The sequence below is a fragment of the Empidonax traillii genome, unplaced genomic scaffold (assembly GCF_003031625.1).
Source record: "Empidonax traillii isolate 1590-97213 ecotype Southwest subspecies unplaced genomic scaffold, ASM303162v1 scaffold373:size1354568, whole genome shotgun sequence".
In the NCBI taxonomy this organism is placed as follows: Eukaryota; Metazoa; Chordata; class Aves; order Passeriformes; family Tyrannidae; genus Empidonax; species Empidonax traillii.
In genome coordinates, this window is record NW_020955566.1 from 337,997 (window position 1) to 362,310 (window position 24,314).

The 24,314-nt window shown below is 35.6% G+C and overlaps 1 protein-coding gene across 2 annotated transcripts in view; it reads right to left on the reverse strand.

The window, feature by feature from the left end:
* Window positions 1–24,314, reverse strand: part of DIAPH3 (diaphanous related formin 3) — a 212,636-nt gene that overhangs the window by 76,121 nt on the left and 112,201 nt on the right. For both annotated transcript variants that reach the window (XM_027892890.1, XM_027892891.1), the window contains 3 exons: window positions 18,349–18,473; window positions 8,820–8,984; window positions 4,717–4,852 (listed from right to left, as the gene is read on the reverse strand). In XM_027892890.1, coding sequence (XP_027748691.1) covers window positions 4,717–4,852; window positions 8,820–8,984; window positions 18,349–18,473 — 426 coding nt within the window. The remainder of the gene's footprint in view (window positions 1–4,716; window positions 4,853–8,819; window positions 8,985–18,348; window positions 18,474–24,314) is intronic.

The following is a 24,314-nucleotide window of genomic DNA, read 5'->3' on the forward strand; positions in this document are numbered from 1 at the left end:
TGGGGTTGTTTAGTCTGGAGAAGAGAAGGCTTAGAGGTGACCTCATCACTCTCTTCAACTACCTGAAGGGAGGTTATAGCCAGGTGGGGGTTGGTCTCTTCTCCCAGGCAACCAACAATAGGACAAGGGGACATGGGCTCAAGCTCTGCCAGGGGAGGTTTAGGTTAGATGTTAGGAAGAAATTCTTTACAGAGAGGGTAATCAGGCATTGGAACAGCCTGCCCAGAGAGGTGGTGGATTCACCATCCCTGGAGGTTTTTAAGCAGAGATTGGATGTGACCCTTAGTGCCATGATACAGTAATTGGAGTTGGATCAGAGGTTGGACTTGATGATCTTGGAGGTCTTTTCCAACCCAATCTATTCTATGATTCTATGATTCTATAAGAAGATTTATCACAAGGTACACATATTTATCTAGTTTTAGAAAATGATTATACCAACACCAAACTCAGTGTAACAATATTTCAAAGACAGCCTGATGCAGAGGTATGGATGATAGAGCATAAGCTATGATCTAGATGAGTGAGTTGTCACCTGTGTGTCAAAGGCACAGCATGGGTTAAGAAAGACTACTATCGTTTGTGAGAAGGCTAGTATATTGTAGGACCACCTCATATTTGACATAAATGTCAGTTACTACTAATGAAATTATTGTTTTCAACCTGAAGAGATTAGTTTAAGCTAAAACTCAGGAGATATTTTAAATCAGATCCATTTTCTTTTTGGGTTAATATGATACTTGTAATGTCAGTGACACCTGGTTTAATACAGTCCCAACACGCTATATGCAACTCATAATATGCAAGTCACATATTGTGTATATTTTAATAAAAGTTATATTTTATTACATATTTCCTTAAGATATAAGTTGGGCGTTTCTCTACCAACGGCAGGGGAGTTGGGACTAGATGATCTCTAAAATCCATTCCAACCCCTTAACATTCTATGATTCTATATTAAGTTTTTGAAAATGTAAAAAAAGTTAGCAATACCCCCCAAATAACTAAAAGCTTTTGCAGTATTATGTAGATCACTTTTATGCAAAGAAATGAATCACAGTTTCCTCCACCTTGTGCAGCAAAAGGTTGCACCATAGGCAACAAACCCCTGCTCTTCTAAAAGCAGATAAAAGATTAAGAAATCCAGAGAAAGGAATTTCAAGAACAAAGCAAAATCTAGGACAGAATAAATATCTGTGTTGTACGTGAGACCAGCGGTTAACAAAACAAGTTTAGGATGATGATACAAATCTTGTTTAAGCACTAGATAGTAGCTCAGATCTTGAAAGTTACTGAGCAACTTCTGAAAGCAGAAGCTCCAGAGTCATGAAGTAGTCACTAATGGCTAATTAATGGTCACTGAAAGAAAAGCACAACCTCAAGTATGGAGAAAAAAAGACTGTTTTTACAATAAGAAAAGAAGCAGCAGCTAAGCAAGAGAAAATCAAAGGCACTGCTGTGGCCTGAGGAGTTAACACCTCCTGAAGCATTTTGCATCCTGTCATCTAGGAATAGACAACAGGATTGGGAACTATCTAGAAGCTAAAGCATTTTGTAAAATATTAGGATCCCATACTGTGTGTGGGGAAGGAAAGAGAAGATGGTAGAGAAGAAAAAATATATCTGCTTCAGTTCTGGCTTCCCTTGCAAAAGATCTCTCAAATTTCACTATGTCATCCTGACAGCTGGGACCACCATGAGTAGCCATCGCTGTCCACACTACAGTATCAATTCTGCGGGATTTTATATCCACATCCAGATGTTCAGGCTTTGACTACGTAGTGGTACTGATTGACTGAATGATAACGAGAACTAATTATAGTGATAATGACAAATAATGCACAAGAGTAAGATAACAGCAAAACCAGTGCTGTTAATGACTGTAGGTCCAGTAAAGTGCGATTGGGTCATTCCTGGATTATTTTTTAGTTGTTTGTTTGATTTTTTGTTGTTGCTGCTGATTCTTGTTTTTTTTTAAAAAGAGAAACCGTTAAGATACTCCAAAGTAGCCCACAGCACAGTGATACACAGCCATTCCTAACTTTCAGGTCATTTTCAGTTAAAAAGCCATGTTACTGAAAAAAAAACAAGAGTTGAGATGTAGAATACACTATGATCTGTCCACTGAGGAAAAATAATATTGAAGATCATTTAGCATATATAATGTAATCTTTTCTCTTCTTCCAAGTATGCAACTGTTTGAAACTCAGAAAATAACTTCTGGGATGGTAACATCAGTGAGTTTTCAGCTACTTTATTCAAGCAATACTTGAAATAATTTTTCTAGAAATCCAACATCTGATCCAGTCACCATGTAAAGAAATAATATGCAAAACCCAGTTACTCCACAGTTACAGTACAGGTAAGAGTGTTTGGTATTTTGACAGAGGGCGGACCTGGTTATGAATTTTTTAGCAGGTCAGACGTAAACATTTTGTGGCTGATTTACAGATTCTTAATGAGAAAAACAGCCTTTCCTTGACCTAGTTATAGCTAGGAAAATAGAGGAATGGAAAAAAAGAAGTTTTCTTGATTGTCTATGTTACTCCAGAGAATCATAGCAACATGCTTCTTCAATTAAATACTGTAAATACAGTTCTGGTAAGATTGTCAAAATAATAATAATAATTTAAAAAAACCAATCCCTCTTTTCATGCTGTTGTTGCTGTCCTTCCTGACAAACAAATCTACCACACGTGCTTTCCACCGTCACAATTTCGGTTTTCTAATAGACTTTTAAAAATGTGTTGCAAACAGGGACAAGAAAACTTTCAACTCATCAATAGACAATTTAATCAATATCAGACTTGAGGCATTTATAGCTAGAGGTCATCCTAACATCATCTTTTACTCTGATGTTTAGATCAGTCATTCCAGACCAAACTTTAAGTGGCTGCTCACAAGACCAAGAAACCTCTTTTTGTACTGTGTCAGGGACCTGAGTCGTGTCTGAGGCCCTGCTATAGTTGGTCCACAGTTGTGCTCGTCGATGTGGCATGGGAAAATATTGCATAGTTTCACTGTTGAGAACTGATCCTTGGAAAGAAGAACACTAGATTAGGTTAACTGGTGGAAATTTGACATTTAGAAGAAGAAACAACAGAGCCACTGTTGGCACAGAATTGGTATCATAAGCCATTGTGGTCTTGGTTTGTGCTCTTGCCACGCATGAGCCAATGTCACAACTGGAAAATTCCACTTCTGTGAGAGGGATATAAGAGGTGGTTCTGGGTTGGACAGGATGAGATGCATGTGATTTTGATCCGGGGGCGCCCTGAAGGTGCATGGCCTGCCTGCCCCTCCCGTTGAGCACCATGATCCATCTCCTTCTTCTGCTCAGCAGCTTTTCAGAAATCCAGGGCTCAGTGTGTATTCATTGCTATCGTGAGTAATAGAATAAAGTTGCTTTGCTCAAACACTCAGTGTTTGTGATTTTGGTAACCCTCACAACTCTAGAAAATGTACACTTACAAGATTTAATAAAAAACCCAAGCTACTTAAAGACAAGTAAATGACAAGTATTTAGCTCCCTGCTACATTAACTGAGGTGGTAAGGTTCACTAACAGAGGCCTATGTATACATGCAAGTATATGACACAAAAGTGTCCAGCACTGGCATCTGTATTCTGGAAAGCCTGAACGTCACATTATGAAGAACAAGACTTGAGGGTAGGTTTAACTTTCACTGAAAGACTAACAATTTTCCATCAAAAGTGCTATCAGTCATACATACAATATGACTGAGAGAAATCTCTTTCGAAACGCTTTCAACTGTGCATGAATGCAGATACCAGTTTTACTCTTTCCTAGTCATCTGCAGATATCCTCTGTCTTCTGTGAGCTTTGAAAAGATTGTAATTTGTGGTTTTCTGATTGGGTCTTGAATACTACTTTTAAGGAATTATAAATTCTGTGTTCAGAGAGCAGTTGCCTGATTTCCCACCTTAAGAGAAAGCTCTAGTCTCACACCTCAAGATATGGATAGTCTTACAAAAATAAATCAAAGACTTTTGGTCTGAAACATCTCTGAAACTAAACAGAGCTACTCTGGTTATTAGTAAAAAGTGTAAGAGACAGATAATCATTTATGCCAAAGGTGCCAGACAGGGCTTGAGTAGGGAACTGTTTAACAAGATCTGCTCAGAAAAAGAGTAGTTCATGGTAATTAATACAGTAAGACACGTATCATTCTAAAGGATTACAGAAGCTCAGTCTGGGATAAAATACAGAAGTATAAAGGATAATCAGGCATCTTTTTTAGTAACAGAGTTCTCACAGTATCTGCTGCCTCTTTAATTACAGAAGACAAAAAATGCATGGCTGAGGGGTTTTTTGAGGTGTTTCAATAGGGACCTGTTGAAATAACAATTGACATACTCATAGAAAAATACGAAGTACTTTAGGAAGGGCTTATTCTCAAAAAAGCACAAAAAATGTGTATGCAACCTTAGTTAAAGAAAATGGCTTTGTCACACAAGGTTCAATATATTCCAATGTAAAAATAAAAGGCAGCATTATAAAATAACTTGGGAAAAGCTGGTAATTAGGAAAGCTCATTAACAATATAAAATTAAAAAACCTCTTTGCTGAAAACATTAACCAGTGAAAAATCATTCATTTATTTTGGTTTTTCTCATAGTTCATTCGGTTAATGAAAAAATAGCAGCTTTATTTACAGTAAAATGTTTGGTAAAATATGTTTTTTACATCACTTACCTGTTTTCATTTCTAACAGGCGTTTTTTCTTTTGTTGCCTCTCCTGTTTTTCTTTTTCTGCCTTCTCCTTAGCTATTTTAGCACGTCTCTGTTTTTCTTCTGCTTCCCTTTTTCTCATATTTTCCTTTACTGCTTGCTATGAAAAAAATAGAGAGTTCCATGAAAACTGAAGTCTTAGCAAAAATAAAGCTGAACTTTAAAGAAAAAAGTTTTCAGATCACATCTCCTAATTAACCTTAATTTATCAAACCAAAAAAATATTTTACACTCCATGTATAGCACATTTTATTCAGAAGAGTAAGTAAATTCAGAATAAATATATTAAAAGTATTCTAATTGCCCCCAAATAAGGATTATACATTCAGATAGAAACACATCGTAAGAGTACATGTGTAGGAAGAACTCAAAATATCTAAACCACCTTGTTTTACAAAATTGTAAGTATGTTACTATTTGTATTTCCAGAATAGTTTCAACACTTATTCTTTCCAGTGCAGCCACTAAAGCAAGCAAAACAAGGCTTTCTGGGTGACAGTGTTGCATTTTTCTTATTCTTATCTACATATGCATTAATTGAAAGGGTTTATAAATTCTTGTCTTCTGGATAATATCCGTGTAATATTGTTTATTTTGAATTATAAATAAGGACTCCAAAACTTCCAATGAAGCCAAAAGAGAACTATGAGTTTCAAAGTTTTTAAATCATAATGTTGCATATTCAGACATTAAGTGAAAGAACTGTGTCATATTGAATACATTTTTAACAAAAGTATTTTTGTATTATTTTTTCATTCTTTTAGTGTTAGCTATGTCCACTGGTAAATTCTCAGTGCTCTGAGAATTTACATTTGCATTATATGTAAGATGCACCCATTCTTCATTGCAGAAAGTTTCTTTTTTCAGAACGCAGTTCTACAGAATCCCATCCTTCACAACATATCACAGTGTCCCTGCCTACAAAATGGCTACCATCTTCACAAGGTCTGAGGCACATGCTGCATGTTTGCAGGGATAATTAATGTCTCATGTTGTTTGCAGCAGGAAAATGTCCAGATTGCACTCAGAAAAAAAAAATAACAAGAATGGACTGAAGATTATTATACAGCACAGATGAATGTGGATTACAGGAATATTTCCAGGGGCACTGTAGCATCACTGTAATAGATAGTGACCATAAGAAGGGGAAAGAAAAATATCATATAGAACTTGTGAAGAAATACTGGTCTCGGATAACTGAAGGAGAATAAACTTTCCATCATGAAAAAAAACTCAGTGAAATGGACTTTTCTATACAAAGCAAAACTGTACTTTCACACAGTTTTAACCAAAGTAACCTCTGTCAAATTTCTTGATACAAGGGGAGGAGGGAAGAAGCCTACTACAAAATGTTAACATTTTTGATTGAATTATTTTTAACAAATTCTTTGCAGATTTTCAGACTAGGCATTCTGTAGAATAAACTACTGGGTAAAATTCAAATGTGTCTTGAGCACAAGTAAATACTGGGAGAAATTACACACTTTCCTAACAGAGTGACCAAGGAAATTTCTACTTTGCATCTATTTTTTCCCCAAAATTAACACCAGTAGGACTCAGCCTTAGATTGTAGCCATTCAAATGTAGGTGTCTCCTCTTTCCAACCACACTGATCAAATTGACCTGATTTTGTAGTTCACACCTTCATATTCAGTGCAAATTGGAAGCTTTAGTATATCACACCTTGCCTCCAGCCTTTCTCTAGCAGGACAGTGATCTTCCACAAATTCTATGTCACAGCTTAAAATTTCAGGCTGATGATGTCTTTAAGACACCTCTCCAGGGTACTGGGCACTTCTGGTGTTAGTTCTCCTTGGAGATGTCAGGTAGATAGCTCTTCAAATTTCACTAACTGTATTAAGTATGCATCTCCCTTGACGAGAATATGACATTAGACACTCAAACTCAGATGCAGATGCCACTGTTTCGAGGTCTATGCCTTAGAGCGAAATCCTATCCTACAAGTTCTACGTGTTTTCAACACAAAACATGTGGCATGCCAAAGCCATTTTCTGAGATGGAAGCATTCTTGGGCTCTCTCATGTGCTTTTGTTTCTAATTTTTGTTTAAGTATTTGCATAATTTGAAAGAAAAATAGAGTTTAGGGAATAAACTCTTGCTTGGTTGCTCCTCTTCTGGTTCTTGAAGTCATGTTTCTGCTGCAGAGCAACCTAGTGTCACTAGGAGCAAGGGGTTTCTATAGTCTTATGATTAGTGTACTGTCTTGGACAGAAGAGTTGTTGACTCAAGGCCTCTTCACTCCCTTTCCTACAACTGCAGGAAAATTCTAAGCATTAGGCAAACAATTGCTTCATCTTGAAAGCTATCCATCCAAGGAAAGGGATGAGCTTGTTAGAGGTCCCTGTGATGCTGTGAAAGCATGGAGGGAGGTTAACAGAGATGTCTGATACCTAAGATGTTCTACTGACAGTACCAGGAATTTAGCTTTGGAAGTTAAAGCACTGAAGGTAGAATGCTTCACCCCTTTTTTTGGCCAACTAACTGTACTCTAGATTTAGTGCTCACAGAGTGCAAATAATAGCTGTCACAGCGGCCAAATAACACTGAAGTACAAACTGCAGTCCAAAGTTAGCTATGAAACTCAAGTCTATGGCTCCAGATTTAAACATGCTTTTTTAAAAACTTTTAAAATATTTTCATTAATTGAGAATTTAAAAAAAAATTGTAAGTAGATGAATACTTTATGTAAATCATCAATCTTGCATAACAACAAGGATGACTGAACTCCAGTTTCCCACACCTACTGGTGATAAGCGGCCATTTAGTTTGGGACTTTTTAACAAACCAATGATTTTTCAGCACTACATTTACACGTTTTTTGAACTAAATTTTCTAGGATAACAATCACTTTCAGCTTCTGTTGGTAATCAAGACTAATGTTAAACAATCCTGAAAATCAGACTTAGGTGTCTCATGCTAGGCATCTCAAAAATCTTTTCTGGAAAGTCTCAAAACTGAGCAGCTACTCAATATTTTGTTTAGTGTCATTGAATGATAAGGGGTTGCATGCCTTATCTACACATCTTTTTCACATACCCTTCAAACTGTGCTCTGCAAAACAGAATTATTAATTTTCCGCAAGTTTTGTTCTATCATGCTCATAAATAATACCTAACTGTTTTGAAGTACTAATTAATCTATCTTTATAACACTGCTGTGTTATAAAGCAGAGGTTAGTATCAGTGGTAATTTTACAGACACAGAGAAGAAATATGGGAAAATTACTGTAAAGCACAACCACTCCCTTAGAGACTCCAATTCAGCATAAACCTAAGCAGTTTGAATTCTTATTCTACAATATTTACATGGAAGGTACAGTTTAAACATCAGAAGTTAAAGCAATACAACTATTTTGTAATATTTAGCAATTTTGAAATCAGACTACTGAGTTTCAGATTAGGCATTGATCAAGTTAGGAAAACAATCAGTGCCTCTGTTGAAAGATCTGGCATATGTAACTTATGAAGCAATATTCTTTCTGATTGAAGATTGTGTTCTCTAGGTTTTTAGTTGTTAAACTTCGAAGCAGAAGAGACTTAGTATTCTTTACATGCTCCAAATGTTTGCTAAATATGGGTTCCAGTTTAAGTCCAGTCCTCAAAATAAACGGACATATGAATTTCAAACTGTTTCTCAGTATTTATTAAAGAAGTAATTTTCCCTATCTATATCTTCAGACATGTCTGAAATCATTAGAAAAAACCCAACCAACCAAGTAAACCAAAAAAGACAGGGAAACATGAAGGCAACTTAAATAGTGTGTTGTAATGATAAGCATCAGCCTGCCATGAGGAGTAGGTGGTAAAATGACTAAGTGAAACTTTCTACAGATCAATAGGCATTTGTTGGATCACTCTTCTGGATTTTGTCACAAAACTTATGCTCACACAACATTCCTGCAGGAGTGTAGTCAGCAAGTTAAGCTATGTAACCATAAGTAGCCAGATGGGACACAAACTACTTATTATCCAAATTCACATACAATTACATAAGGTTACAAGAAATAACTTCTAAGAAATATTAGTCATAAAATAAACATACTGTACCATGAACATGGTCCTGAAGTTGTTTAAGTCCGTTAAAAACTCCTCCACTGAAACTTTCTTTGGATCAATGGCATAATATTTCATCACGTTCTGGTAGAGTTTTTCCATGTTCTCATGCATCCGTGAAAGTTTCTGAAAATCTTCTTTGGCATGAACTAGAAAGCTGTATACTGCTGTTAAGGCTGCAGTAATACTCAGTGAATCCAGTCAAATACACAGCTTTTACTTAACGTTGATTTGCATGTCACACAGATTTTTTTATTTCATCAAATGAAGACCAAAAGAATTCCTTCCATGTCATGTATGCTTCCTAGTATTTACTGCGTATATTAGGCCTATGAATAAATTCAGGGACTTACATCACAATATCTCAACCACTTTAAATAGTTGCATAGTAAAGGAAGTTGGGAACGCTGGAAATTCTTGCATAAAACCTACACATTAGTGTAGCATCTTTCCAAAGGTGTGTCATGTGGGGAAATTTTAAGAAACAAGAAAGAAAACATCAAGGAAATTCAAGGTGCTCTTTCAAGACCTTAACTCCTCGATTCTCTAAGATACCCACAGCAAATCTGGTTTTCTAAGTTAGGTTAGATTATTCTATTACCATACAATTTCATATGAAATGCAATAAAATGTATGGAACTAATCTAACTTCAAGCACCTATGTAGTTTATTTAGTATCACTGTCTCCTTATTGAAGCTAAAAGCTTAGGTAAGTAAATTAAAATTTACATGGCATTTAGGTACAGATACCAATAATTAACCTGAATGCTTTATCAAGAAATAGTATAGTTCCCACTAAAATTAGAGTAAAAATAGAAATATTGATAATCAGCATTAGCAGTAAAACACGTGAAAGATAAAGAACTTCATCTTAACAATGATGTATTTATTTCTGTTCCTGATGGCTGTGTTAGGTATTTATGCTTTTTCTAAGGCTATTTGCAACGTCAATACAACATAATTAAATTAGAGGTGAAAATAATAAAATTACATCTACAAAAGATAGATGATTTATAAACAGCATCAAAATACTCCATAAATTAAATTAAAAAACTATGTTTTTTCGGACATCTGATAATGTAGTTTGTCAAAGAAGCTCAAAGATGAAGTATTCTTAGTCATTTCCTTATGTAGGACAACTTCATGAAATGTTTACTTTAATGGAATGTTAGCTAAACAAATATTTATGTTCCATTATTTTTCTGCTGTAGTAAAGACTACAAAAGACAATAAATGGCAATTTCCCCTTTACTCTCAATTGCCCACTTCAACTATGGCAAAAGAGAATTTACTGTATTTGTACACTTTCTACTACAGATTAAAAGCACTATGGTCACTTTATTTATGAAGCACAGGATTTTTAATCAAATGCATTAAAACTTAGACGAATAGAATAGTGCAGACACTTCATCTTACTGAATCTCATACTGTTGGCCTCAGCCCATTGATCCAGCCTGATCAGATCCCTCTGCAGAACCGTCCTACCCTCCAGCAGATCAACACTACCACCCAATTTGGTGTCGCCTGCAAATCTGACTAAGGCTGCACTTGATCCTCTCATCCAGATCATCAATAAAGATCTTGAACTGGACTGGCTCCAATACTGGGCCCTGGGGAACCCCACAAGTGACCAGTACACCGTAACAATTTACTGCTGGGTAACTATTTTCACTCTTGAGTTTTTTTGCAGTGTACTCCTCTTTTAGCTTTGTTTAAAGGCTGAATCCCATTTGAATTTCCCTGTTAAATGTCCTTCTAGTTTGTTAAGGTTGCTTTTAAAATATCAAGTAAGAAGTTGATGGGGGATTTTTTGTGATTTAGAATCCATGCCAGAAAGTCACACAATAACATTCTCATATACATGCAGGAAAGGAGAAATAATGCACTTTCACAACATTCTAACTGGTCACTACAATGGCTATTAGCTGGGTCTGTAAGGGCACAAAAGCCTCCACTAAGACAGTCTTGTGAAAAAGGACTAACTAAAGTCAAGATTTAAATTATTAAAAAAGATACATCTTCCATCAACCCTCAACCATTTCATTTCAGACTTTCTCCAACAAGGTTCTTTTGCCAGTAAAAGCTTATTTCCGTGCTTCTACTGACTTCACAAGATGCAGCTTGTAAGGAGCTTCAGTCTGCCTGCGCTGACTAGCTAGCAACAGCTCAAAGAGTACTGATGCTATAGGCCCACTTTTCTTCTGCATCAATTTGAATCTCTCTTCTTTAATTGGCTCCCAAGATGAGAAAAGCACACAGAAAACTACTCTTTAGACCTGAGATTCTTAAAAATTTTTAAGTCTCTTAAAAAGCTGGTGGGACATCATGGAAAGTTGATGAGAACTTAGAGAACTATAACTGCTGCCCAAGTATTAAATAAAAAAGGATTATGAGAAACAAATCATGACACAACACAGGTTAGGACCATCAAAAGAAATGTCAGCAGTTCACAAAAACACTAGCAAACCAAAACAACGAAGAAAACAGAGTGAAGCCAGAAAAAAGAATTTCTACATCTGTTTTACTTTTGATCCCACAAATTTAGGATACTTATATTTTATGATTCTTAGATTATTAACAGAACTTATGGAAGGCTATACAGGTGTTTTGCAGTTACAAGGCTGCTTATTTCCACAGCTTGAAATTGTAAAGGGAAATAAGATAAATGTGTTTTATTGTCACTATGTATAAGGGCCAAATATCAAACTTTCCAAAAACTTCCTTCAGTTTTCTAGGAAGAAGAAAAAAAAAAAAATTAACATTAAAATGTAAACTTCATCTTGTAAATGCCAGAGAATGTCCTGAAAAGAACACCTGGGGAGTGGGGGAGATGAGAGACAAAATTTCTGTGATACTATTCAAGACACCGCCGAAGTTACAGCTATGTTAACAGAGTCCACATAAGCTGGATAGTTTATGCTGTTAAAAGTGACTCTCCTTGAATATTTTATGCACAGTTTTAAACACAAAATACAGCACTCTGGAAAGATGTTTTACTATCTAGTATTTCAATGCCAGACACGATGAATCCTAAGATTTTTATTTTCCATCTGGTGCATTATGGGATATCCCTGAGCTCTTGGCATTCTATTGAGACTGAGCTTCAATTTAGGTATCTTTAATAACTCCTCTTCCTTTTCTCCTTAAATATGGCTTTTGTTAGCCAGCTCTAGCTAAACTGGAGACAACAGGGAATACTACTGAGTACAGCAATCCCAACTGTAATTATTATGAACAGGTTGATATATATGCATTATCAACTACACAATTCATTGGTTTTGGATGAATGAAGACAGAAATACAGCTGAGCTGCCACACAGGTGGGAAGAAGAGGAAATCAAGAAGTTTGGTATTTGTTAACTTTTTCTGAAGTGGCTTTACTTCATGGACTACATTCCTGGACTCATGGGACTACATATCATTTTGCTAATTAATGGCACAGGAAAGCAATGCAGGGCTGAGATATATCTGTAATATCTGTGGCAAAATTTCTAACAGCTGTGTGTTTGGTCTTGCATATTCTGGCAGATCTTTTCATAGTGAACTGCTTGTCTGAAGTTTATACTCATTTTAATACATTGTGGTATTTAAAAGACCAATATAGTGCAGCATGTCAAGCCAAGTAAAAGCAGCTGTTACCCTAGAAGAGATAATGAATCAAATTATCTCAACCGCACATTTCTTTAAAAGACCCCAATATTCACCACTTGTGATATTTTCACAAACTAACCTACACATTAAGTCTAGACAATTGAAAAAGGAATATTGTTCTGCATATGAACAAAAAGATAGCAGGTGCACAGATGCTATATATATTTTAGCAGAATCTTCAAAAGGGAACTGAGACTGCCACTACACTAGACAGCAACAGTCTCCATAAAAATGTGGCAAACCTTTGGAAGACATGCTCAAAAAGACTTTTGAGGTCACTTCAGACCATTTCAACAATTTATTTTCTACTAAGAGCAAGGGGTGTGAATCCTGTAGGTCTCCGTTAAGGATTTCCTACATTTGGGGAAAACAGTTGCAATCGTCTGAAAAATACATGTCAGAGAGACTGACATATACATATATTGTATATATATACATATGCCAAGGTTCAACAGAAAAATCCTGCATCTGAATATAATAGTTCAAAAAACACTTAGAAATGTTTAGAGTACTTGTTAAATAATACCTTTTCTTTGATTCGTTCCTATTTACCTCTATGTTAAAATACTAAAACAAATTGGCAGGTATTCGTATCACACAAATCTGCTGTATCCAGTGTTTGTATCCCATATACTATAAGCAAAACCAGTGTTAGCTGTAATTAATGTCTGAAGTCCAGACCAGATGCTACCATACTTAAATTAAATTTACACAGCAAACATCTTGTGCCTCCTCCAAAGAGTAACACATAACCTCTTCTTACCTAAAGAGCTCAGGTCCTGTAATCTTCCAAAGTCCTTAGGATGCAAGGACATCTTACAGACTTCATTTTGATTATGTTGCACAGGGGGAACTTCAAACTATGAGGTTGATTAAGTAACCGACAGTTTGGGGGCAGCAAGCAGTCTCTTTGCTGCAGCTGAAACGGGTTTCTTCTACCTCACTTGGTAGTGAAGGCTCTAACTCAGGTTAAGTGCTGTTCCTTCCCTTTTTTGCAATGTCAACAAATCAAATTAAATGGCAAGGAAAGAGGAACAGAGAATTGATCAAAAGAAAGGACTTTGCAGCTGAAAGGCAGCAAACAATCAACTTACTGTCTCTTAAGAATTAGTTCCAAAAGTTTCTGTAAAAAACACCATCAACTACCTTCATTCATAGGCTCAAACTTATCAAGAGTTTCTCAGCTGCTACTTGGAAAAATCACAAGATGTGAGTTGTACTGATAAAGAGCATGTTGACTAAATCACTTAATTAAACTTTTAATACACAATTTAAATACTCTCCACAAACCCACTAAATTTTTATTTTTAACGTACAAGTGTATTTTGTTCACTGTGCTTTTTATGGAACATTTCACTTGATGGATTTAATACGCTAGATCAATATCAATTCAATATTCCTTGAATTTCCTAATTAAAGAAATCAGAAGCATTGTGATAATAACTATTATTTCTTTTCAGCTAGCATACATATGGTGACTGACAAATTAACACAATCTACTATATAGGAGAAATATTCATAATTACGGACTTTGTCAATAAAAGAGTGCACCAACTGTGCATACGTCTGACTTCCTAAAGAAACAAGAATGCTAATCAGTTCATTAGGGGGCTTTGGGTTGTGATATTTAGCGACAGGATGTAATAGCCTGCTTGTCCATGGAGCTTAATTGTATTCAGGATGAAAAATTATTTCCAACAAAGCACCATCCTTTCTTTTTCAGATTTCCTGCTGGTCTCTTTTCATGAGCTGCATGCTTTTCAAGACATCAGCACCACTCAGCTTTCCTTGTCATAGGAATAAAAGTAAAAACAGGTCCAGGTTTCATCATGCTGTGCAGGATTATCTAACCTTTACATCAAACCTTTTCTGCTTTGCAATTTATTGAAGTTCCTGTTTTTCTAAAAGTGAGCTTCTTTAATTAGTCTTTTCACAGACATGACTAGAAACCACATGCAACTTAGCTGTTTTGAAATTACTGCCTGTCTGCTGGGTCAGGTAACAGGAGAGGGTGAACTATTTCTGTTCATAATATTTACTATTCAAAGTATTGTATTTGAATAGTCTAATACAATGAAAAATGTAGTATGGTTGGTGTACGGACTTAAAGAGCACAGTTGCCTCTCTCGAGCACTGTTTAGGCCACAGAAGGACTTTGCCATGAGATAAGCACAGAAGGGAGTGACAGTATGCCACTAGCTCCAGGCCTACTGGAGGCAAGATCTGGTTGGCACATCCTGGGTAATGCATCCAGACAAAAATTCCCACTATAGCAAACTGTGTAAAGAAACAACCTCAAGTTATGGGACAGATGGCATCTGCAACCACCAAAGCCTTCTCTAGTAAGTTAAACCGCTGTAACAGGAACATGAGATAAAATCAAGGTGGTACTATTGTCCAGGTGTAATCTCAGACTTAGGGTGAGGTTAGCAAAGCTGGGGGAGAAGAATGTATCACTGATAATGGACACAAAAAATGCAGAATTTCTGGGCCACAACAAAAGCCAGCTCAGTAATTGTGCTGAAATCAGCTCTGATTGGGCAATTCTGGCAGGGGGAGATCACAACCCACTAACTCAAGAAACCCACCAAATCAAAAGAGAAGAAAGACTGAATTAGCATTAAAAGTGAGGGATTAATTTAACCAATAGAATAAGAGAACTATGGAGCCAATGAGCATTAATTTGGTTTTTTGCTAAAATGCATAAATAGTGAAAAGTTTCGAATGATCTTGGGATGCCCACCATTGAGAAGCTCAGGGTGAAGAACCACCAGTGGGACACCACTGGATCTCTGTGAAGTGACTATCCTCTTCCTAGTCTCTCTCTCTCACTACTTCTCCCCTTTCTCTTCTATTTCTCTCTATCTCTCTACTTCACATCTACTGCTAAATAAAATCTGTATTACAGATTTTGGTATATGGTCTTGTTTGCACCTTAGTTCGAGCAGAGGCATCTCCCAGTAATCAGACCTTAACAGTGGGTTTTACCTGTACTAATTTCTTATAAGTAACACCAAATATTCATCTTGCCTGTTTTTGACATCAGTCAATACCCAATGATTAGGGAAAACAAAAAGAAAACTTGGCAATTATAGCATTATAATTCAACTGATGTAGTATTCAGTTTCTAGCAGTCTCCATGTTAGTGATTTTTCTAAGTAAGCTAAAGCTCCTGCTTAATAGCTTCTGATGTACAATCTTTAGCCAACTATCAAAGCCTTAGATGAAATTCATTCACATTTTCAGCTTTATACAACATCCTAAAAGTAAATTCTACAGTTTAATTGTCTGTTGTCCAAGAAATCATTTCCATTATTATGTTTTAACCTGCTGGACAGTATTTCACATGGGATGAACCCTGTTTCTTTATAAGATACAATGAGTATATTCATAACTTTCCTTCTGTATGGAATACACAATGACAAGTTCTTACTGTATTTTCTTAACTTTTTTGGTTTTCCACCTTTAGAGTTTTAATGTATTGAAACGCCTTATGCAGAAACCATTGCCAACTGCTGCTCATTGCAACCATTCACTGCCACATCAGTAGGTATACAGAATACTTTTTGAGATGGGGTGATGGAAGAACTGGTGATGTAAGAGTATTGTTGATTTTTATACCATCTTAAAATGTTTTCTGCTTGCCCTTAACTGCAATTGTTCCCAATCATTCTAATATAGGGTTTTTCCTCCAGATCTATTATTCTATAATCAGTGAAGTTCATTTGCTACTTTGTCAGCATCTGCCAGTATCTGCCTTCGACATGAGGATTTTTTTAAACATATTATCCAGGAAAAAAAAAAAATCAATCCACCTTTTACCTAAGAAATTTCTTTACTTGAAAGTCTTTGATAATAAACCTTGTTAAAACATGCATGGAAATTCAGTTATGCTCTACTGACCTTCTACCTTTAACTGCATGATATAATAGATCTGCAAGGGATGGTTTCTCTTTACAAACACATAGTGACTCTCCCTTATCATATTTTATCTCCAAAAAATATATGTTCACTCAGTTTTTATTTAGTCTTCATCAGTTTTCTTGGTAGAGAAGCCAGACTTGTAGATCCTCCTTGCAGCTCTTCTAAAAAAACTTAGGGGCTTCTTTTCAACTTTGACCTGGTCTAGGGGCAGGTGTCCCTGCCCACAACAGGGAGGCTGGAACTAGATGGTCTTTGACGTTCCTTCTAACCCAAAGTATTCTATGACTCCTTTCCGTCTTGGGCTACCTTAGTTCATGTAAGAATCTGTAGTCCATTAAGTTTATATTTAAGTTAATTTCAAATTTTTTTCAAGTTTTTTGTGACCACTGGTTACTCCTGGGGATTTATTGCTATTTATTCTATATTAAGAAAAAAAATTCTACTGATTCTTTTATTTAACATCATCCTTCCATTCAAAATATTACACAGTAGGATCAACTGAAGTTCTCCCTAGAGAAAACTGATGCAAAAAACCGAACTTTAACCTTATGGCTATGGCCTGCATCACAACTATTTTGAATTAGAGCATTGTAGGTCCTTTCCAACTGAAATAGTCTTTTCTATTCTAATGGATTAAGTAGGGCCTGTCCTTTTTCAGAGGTTAGATTTTTTAATAGGCCCTCCCCATTCTAACTTCCTAGACTTACATGCCATTTTCTTAACAAATCAACATTCTCTGAAAATTCTCTGAAAGCTCTTGTGGATATATTTTCCTCTAACTTCATGGCAATATTTTATCTCTTGCTTTTGGGTCCCATCTCCTAGTTCTCCTATTATGCTATCAGTTTCTCCAGGGACAAAACTTATGTCTCATACTATATAGACACCATGCTGGTGGGCTACAACATATCTTTTAAAAACACATTGAGCTGGAAAAAAAAAAAAGCCAGCAATAACAATAAACAGAACAACCTCAACAACAAAGTACCCAACCTTACAAAAAATCAGCAGCAACACTGAAAGGTTAAGATAACCCACATTGTCCAGAGAAGGCCTGAAGCTAAGTTGCAAACACTGGTTGTAGCTAATCTAATGAAGACAAAACTGGTCCTGATGCGAGAACCAGTATATCCACTAAGCCTCAGGGTCTCTTGCCATCTTTCATTTAATAGTAATCAAGAGGACTGTGCCCTGCGTCCCCCCGCCTTTGTATGTAACAGAGTAGTCTTCCAGCAAAGTAATAACCTAACCGCGTCTGCAGAGCAAATTTCAACCTGTCTGCTGATATTTCTGCTTCCAGATTAGTCTCAGTACCAAGCATATATGATCAATATGTGCTAGGGAGGTTTAAGTGAAAGAATAGGGGTTTTCTGTTTAATTAACTATCTTCAGGTCTCAAGGTTTTCTTATAAAAGAGAGGCAGTGAAGCTGGTTGCAGGATTTGGAATAAATAGTGAGAAAAGGAATTTTGGTGAAAATAAGACCTGAAAACACTTCACATGCTATGAATCCAATTTCTGAAATAAGACAAATCTTCTGGTTTTATGGTTGCATGTACAAAAACATTGACAGTGATAATCTATACACTAGAAAGCAAATAGACACAGGGTGACAGACATATTTTTCTAAGATATTTTAACATCAAAAAATAATTTAACACTAGAGTCCTCAACATTCCTATTATAACTACTTTTCACTAGTTTATATACAGTGTAAAACCTGACAGTAAGCATTTTTCTCCTCATTCATTCCACTATAGAGGAATCCTTTAATTGAACTCTTCATGTCTTTAGTTTCTGAGAGGGGGAAAAAAAGTTAGATTTTTCAAAAATATGTGCTACAAACTAGACAGAAATTATGCAAAGAAATTTAAAGTTTAAAGCAATGCAGTTAAATTACTTGGGGATTTTTCTTCTGTTTTGTTTTTTAAGAGCATTCCAAAGGATATTGACATTTTTGCTATAAACTTATCGTGCTTATCTTCAGGAACTGGAAAAGTCTGCAAATCCTTCTCAAGCTGTTGGAGTTGCTTCTCCATATGCTTAAGGCTCTTCTCCAGGTTTTCTGCTGAGACTAAAATACAGAACATTCATTCTGTTAACACGCTAAACAAAAAGCATTGTTTGCAAAATACGTGAGTCAAAATACATGAGTTAAAACCTTACCCAAATCAGCATACTACATTTTTTAATTCTGAAATCAAAGCACATTAAAGAAATTATAAAATGACGGGGTCACTCTACAACATTCAGCTCCCCTCACTTATTAAGCTGCCTTTTCTGATTAGATGTATGCTGTTTGAATGCTGCATTTTGATTTATTTTTACACCTAAGGTTTTGCATTGCAATTAACAGTGTTTTAAATAACCTGAGATATACATATGCTACTCTGTCTCTTCTGATTAATCAAAGGACAAGTTTTGAAGCTATTCTAAGAATCACAAAGCTTTTTTAAATCTCATTCTGTTAAAACAGACAAAAAGAACATTTGCACAGAAAATCATGAAGGGAAAGCAAGATTCTCAAAACACTTAGAAAATGGTGCTATTAAAAACCTATGTATGAAACCTAAAACTCAATTCTCCAGGTTGAAAACATGAACGGTAGAATAACCAACAGAATTTATCAGAACAAAGGTGCCTGCCAAGTACTTGAGACAGTACAACAGAGCAAATCATGGACTTAATAAAAAGAAAGGAGTAGAATTGAAACATTAGGGATTTACAGAAGGATGTAAAAAATGTACAAATTTTTTTTCTCCAGGAAAAAAGAAATAAAACTTTCATACATTTGAATCAATGCATGTAAAGTTGAACGCTCGATCTGTAAGTAGTCGATTAAAATATCAAGATGACAAGAGTAAACTGAGGATAACTCATTAGCATGTATTCTATCTTAGAGTTATATTATTGTAATCAATTAAAAACTATTTCCTGATTGCTTATGAAGTAAACTTTACATTTAAATCTATTCCATAGGAACAATAAAAAAGAGGTAAGAACATATTGTGAATTCTAGTCTAATTACTTTTATTAAATTATTTATTTTATTCATAATATACTGTATCTGTAAAGATATAGTTACTTTCAACTTCATTTAAAAAAAATCCCTGGAGAAAGTCTGTGTCCCTATGATGTTACTAGAATCTGTAGTGTATCTGTGATTTCATCTATTGAGTAGTTATGCGATGGAAAATATAAAATGGACACAATGAACACATCCTTCTCTCATAAAGGCCTGACAGAGTCCCCAGATGATGAGAGTAAAATGTTGCATAGCAACTACAATCCCATTCATTGCAGAAAGGTTACCACAACTATAAAATGATCCATGGTAATCTGTTAAATTACTAATGCAACCTAAAAGAAGGAAAACAAAAAAGCCCAAACAGTGTGGAGGCAATTTTTCAAAAGAGAAAGAGGGAATAAAAATATATCTTCCTATTATAATTTATAGCTCTTCATTTGCTTTATAATCACGATTTTTAAAAGCATCTGGTTACTCAAAAGCACTGTTTTCCATCTGTATATTAGACTTGCATATTTTCATACAGGAACTGGTCATCCCAAATCATCACCAGGTAAGTCAGTTGGTCTCAGTAGTTAAGAAATTGCCTTGTTGTGAAGCAGAGCTAAAACTGGAAGCTGACAATGTTGACTAAGATGCACTTCAGTCTTTACTGGTTCCAGAGACAATCCTGATTTTAATAGAAAGTCATACTTCTGCTGTCATAAGAAGCCTCTGAAACTTAGGCACACACAATTTTAAGACACTGATTTACTTAGATAGCTGCTAAGAAACACAGAATACAACTTGTGCCAAATATAGCTATTGATAGGACTCTTCACAATACCGTTTGTCTTGAATAAGCAGTTCACAGTATAAATTAGTGTGATATACACTTACACTTATATAATATCAAAATGATGAAATATGGTAAGTACACGTTTAAAAACAATATAAAACCCAATCCACCAAAATATCTTATACATCAATTGCAGGCAGCAGCTAAGTAACAGCTACAGTCTTTTACCTAGATAAAAAGCCCACCAAAACAACTCTGGGCCTAGAGCCAATTAACAGGTTCTATACAAGACATTTTTGAGTTCTTGCTTCTAGCAAAGCCAATTTTTCATTCGAGTATTTCAGTTCTTTTGACATGGAACAGTTACATATTTGATCAAGAATCTTTAAATCTCTATCTTGTTCTGAAGAGTATTTTTTTCCTTCTGTCATGATCTTAGATTGTTCTTCAACTTAGGAATGGAGCATTCCTTTGATTTCAGCAGTGCACAACTATTAGATATATTTTACTTTAAGACTGTATTTCTGATGACAGCCTCAAGGAGAGGCTATTTCACAATATGCTGCTATTAGGTTTGGTATTACTGTCTTTGTAGCTTTCAATTTAGTGAAAACACATGGAAAAAAAAATCAAACCTGTAAATATAACCAACTCTTCCTTAAAAAGATCACATGAAATACCTGCCAACCTTCCCTTTTGTCCCTCCAAAAGACACAGCATAAAAGTTGAAGGGATATAGAAGTAAGGGAGTTTTTTTCTTCTCCTGCCAAACTTTAACCCCTGGCTAAAGTTTTAATCCTGGGTGGATTCAGAAATAAACCCAAGCCAAACTGAACAAAGTCAAAACCTATGTTTTTTAATATTAGTGACCCCACAAAACCAAGCTGTTCATTGAATAAAACGCATCTTTGTCATAATAATCTCCTACATATATCCTCTAAACTCTCTTATCCCTTTTTCAACATGGCTCCTGATATTTTTATAGGCAATAATTAGATTTCCTCACTGTTTGCTTTTCATAGTTATAAAAACTTTGTTGCTAAAGCTTCCTCTCTTGAATCAAGTTTTCTAATGCCATAATTATTGCAAAAGCCTCTTCACCACTTCTGTTTTGAAATATTTCTGCATAGTATTTCAGGTGATGGCTCACTATTACATTGTATTACTATTTCTACAGTTTTCCTGAGAATACCTTACCTGACTAACTTACAATAAAACGTCCTTTTTTTCTTGACCAAAGGTCTTATTACAGTATCAAGATGCATGATCTTGTACTTCATGCTGTCAAATTTCTTTTACTCTGCTTCCTCAGGATTATTCAGTGATGACAATGAAATAACACTCTCATCTGGTAAACTATCTAACCCTATGTCAACACACTCATCAGTGAAATATCACAATTTCATAATTTTTAGTCACATTCCTTTCAGACAGTATTTTGTTTCTTTTACTTTTTATTCTAATGAATAATCTCCCTTTGTACTTAATATTATTTTACTGAAGTCAATATAGATTTCATGGGACTGAAAAAACCATGAAGTTAATAGTCAAAGCTAGCAGATTAGTCTACTACCAATAAATTTATTTTCATTTTATGCTACTCTCATTAACCTCAATGTTTGATTATTCTTTCCTCTATAAACTTTGATATCAGTAAAGTCAGGTAAAGAGATGTGGAATTGCCCAAATCATGCTTTTCTCCTCAGTTTCCTAAATATTTTGTAGTCACACCACCACTATAGCCACAGCAAAACTTGGTAAAAAATGTACTTACCAAACTTTTAGTTTTAACTCAGTTATCTCAGAATGCAGAAAATGAAACTGGTATTTACAATATGTGAATACAGTACTCTGATTTTTTTTTCTTTCAACAAATTTTTGTGGAGAATTTTTGCTCTCCTCTTCCCCATTCCCAAATCATTTTTCATGCTTAAAATTAAAACAGTGTTTCATCTAGTTCTCAGACTATACCTTTCAGACCATTTTTGCATCAGATTTTTCAGCTGATATTTCAGAAATCCTACACGTTGCTGTGTGACAATTTGCTTGGATGTCGCAATCTCCTTATCATAAGACTCTTCTTCTTGCCTACAGGTATTTTGCTTCCCTTGTGCTATTCTGGTCCCTTTACTCTGAGCGAGAGACAGTGACAAGCTGACCTCTAGTCCCATATAGAAAACTATACCACATTATAAAAAAAAATTATGGAAATATATTATTGCTTTTGCCATGTGAACTTCACACAGGACTGATGGAGTTTACTAACTAAATCTCTAAAATTGTCAGCATATTATTAATGTAGTATTTAAAAGTAATGTTAAATGACAAAATGTAGCCAAAAAAAGCTCAGTAACCAACCACAAAAACCCACCCGTATTTTTGGGTGGATTTAGAGCACTAACAAAGAAATATTCCAGAGGGAAAGTATTGGAGGTTTCTGTAAACACCAGTAAAGGTCTGAAATATCCATTGAAATATCCATTAACAGTAGCATAAGATCTACTTTGATATATGCAGTGTCACACAGTGCTGAAAATACAATATTTATTCTTTATTTTTCCCAAAATGACGATTTCACTTGTCTCCATAGCCATTTTCTGGCTTTATTGCCTTTTTCCCCCCCCTTTCTTCCACGTGTGTGTGTGTGTGTGTCTAACATATGCATACAAACAGCTTTTAAGAACCTTTCTTCCACTGGTTCATGAGCAAGCCCTCGACTTTCCCTTCCATAGTCAAAGTAGACTTCAGTTGCACACATGAAAAAAAAAGCAGCTCTCTAAGCAGAATTTAGTTAACTCTCTCCTATTTTGTTTTAAAATATGAACACGCTAATGTAGTGTAATTGGTAAACAATGTGGAAGCATTTTTGTACCTAGTTCACTAGTAATAATATTAATATCATCAGTAGGAACAGGCCTTGTACCTTATACCAACTGTGCCCTATACCATCTATACAAGAGCCCTGGCCTGCTGGACTCGTATAAACTTCAAGGACATTCTGGGTGAAATGCAGTCTGACACCACATCTCTTTTTTTAATATACTGTTTAAGCTCAGAACTTGAAAATACGGGAAACACCTGAAAAAAGAAACACCTGAATGACAAACAATTCACTGATGGTCAGTTATTTGTCACCAGATTGCTACTGAAAGAAAGAAGCAGCTGCTAAGGCAAGGAGAAAAAATGACCAAGCAACAGGATACAGCACCTGCCCCAGCACAGGGATCAATATCCCCCAGTGTTGCACAGTGATATGGTACAGTGATGGACTAAGAGCTGCAAGGAGGAAACCAAATTCAGAGGAGGGAACCAAAAGAAAACCCTTGCATCAGCTGCAGCTTCCCTCACTGAAGAGCTCTTGAGTCTCATCACCTGGATTCTTGGGGACCTACAAAGGACTGTGCTGCATGTTGTATATTCACAGCTAATTTATGGTATGATTGTTAATAACTAACTGCTTTAAATATGCAGGGAGAGTGATTAATACTGATTCAGAATGAACCATTAGCATGAAATTGTAATGAATATATTCTAGTAAAGTTTAAAATAAAACTTTAAAAGTCACAAGATTATCACTCTTCTACCCAGACTCATCACTGTAACATCTAACTCCCTGAAGTGTAAAGGTAGCAGGACACATAAGTCTGCATATACATATAAATGCACTTCCAGCACTTCTCTACTTATTAAAATTAAGCTTTCTCATGGCTTTCAGGGTTCTAAACATCTACACAGTGCATCCAGCTTTTCTTTTCTTTTCTTTATATTGTGCTTTCCACCATTTTAAGGTTTCTCTTGCAACAGATTTCTGCATAACTCATTTGATTTTTCCCCATCTTTTAGCAGATATCCATATTTTTCCCCTCCAGAGTACATAATTTTGTCTTAATCTCACTATCACTTAAAACATCATACATCAATGAAATATTTCAGTAACATCCAGACATTTATACTCAGGTGAATAAGCATGAAATTAGTAGCATTGAACAGATTTATCTGAATCCTGATCTGCTTATAGATCAAACTGTCTACAGCATGTTTAAACAACCCAGGACTCAAGGGGCACCAGGGACTGGCTGTGATCCACAACTTAACTGGTGGAGCACCAC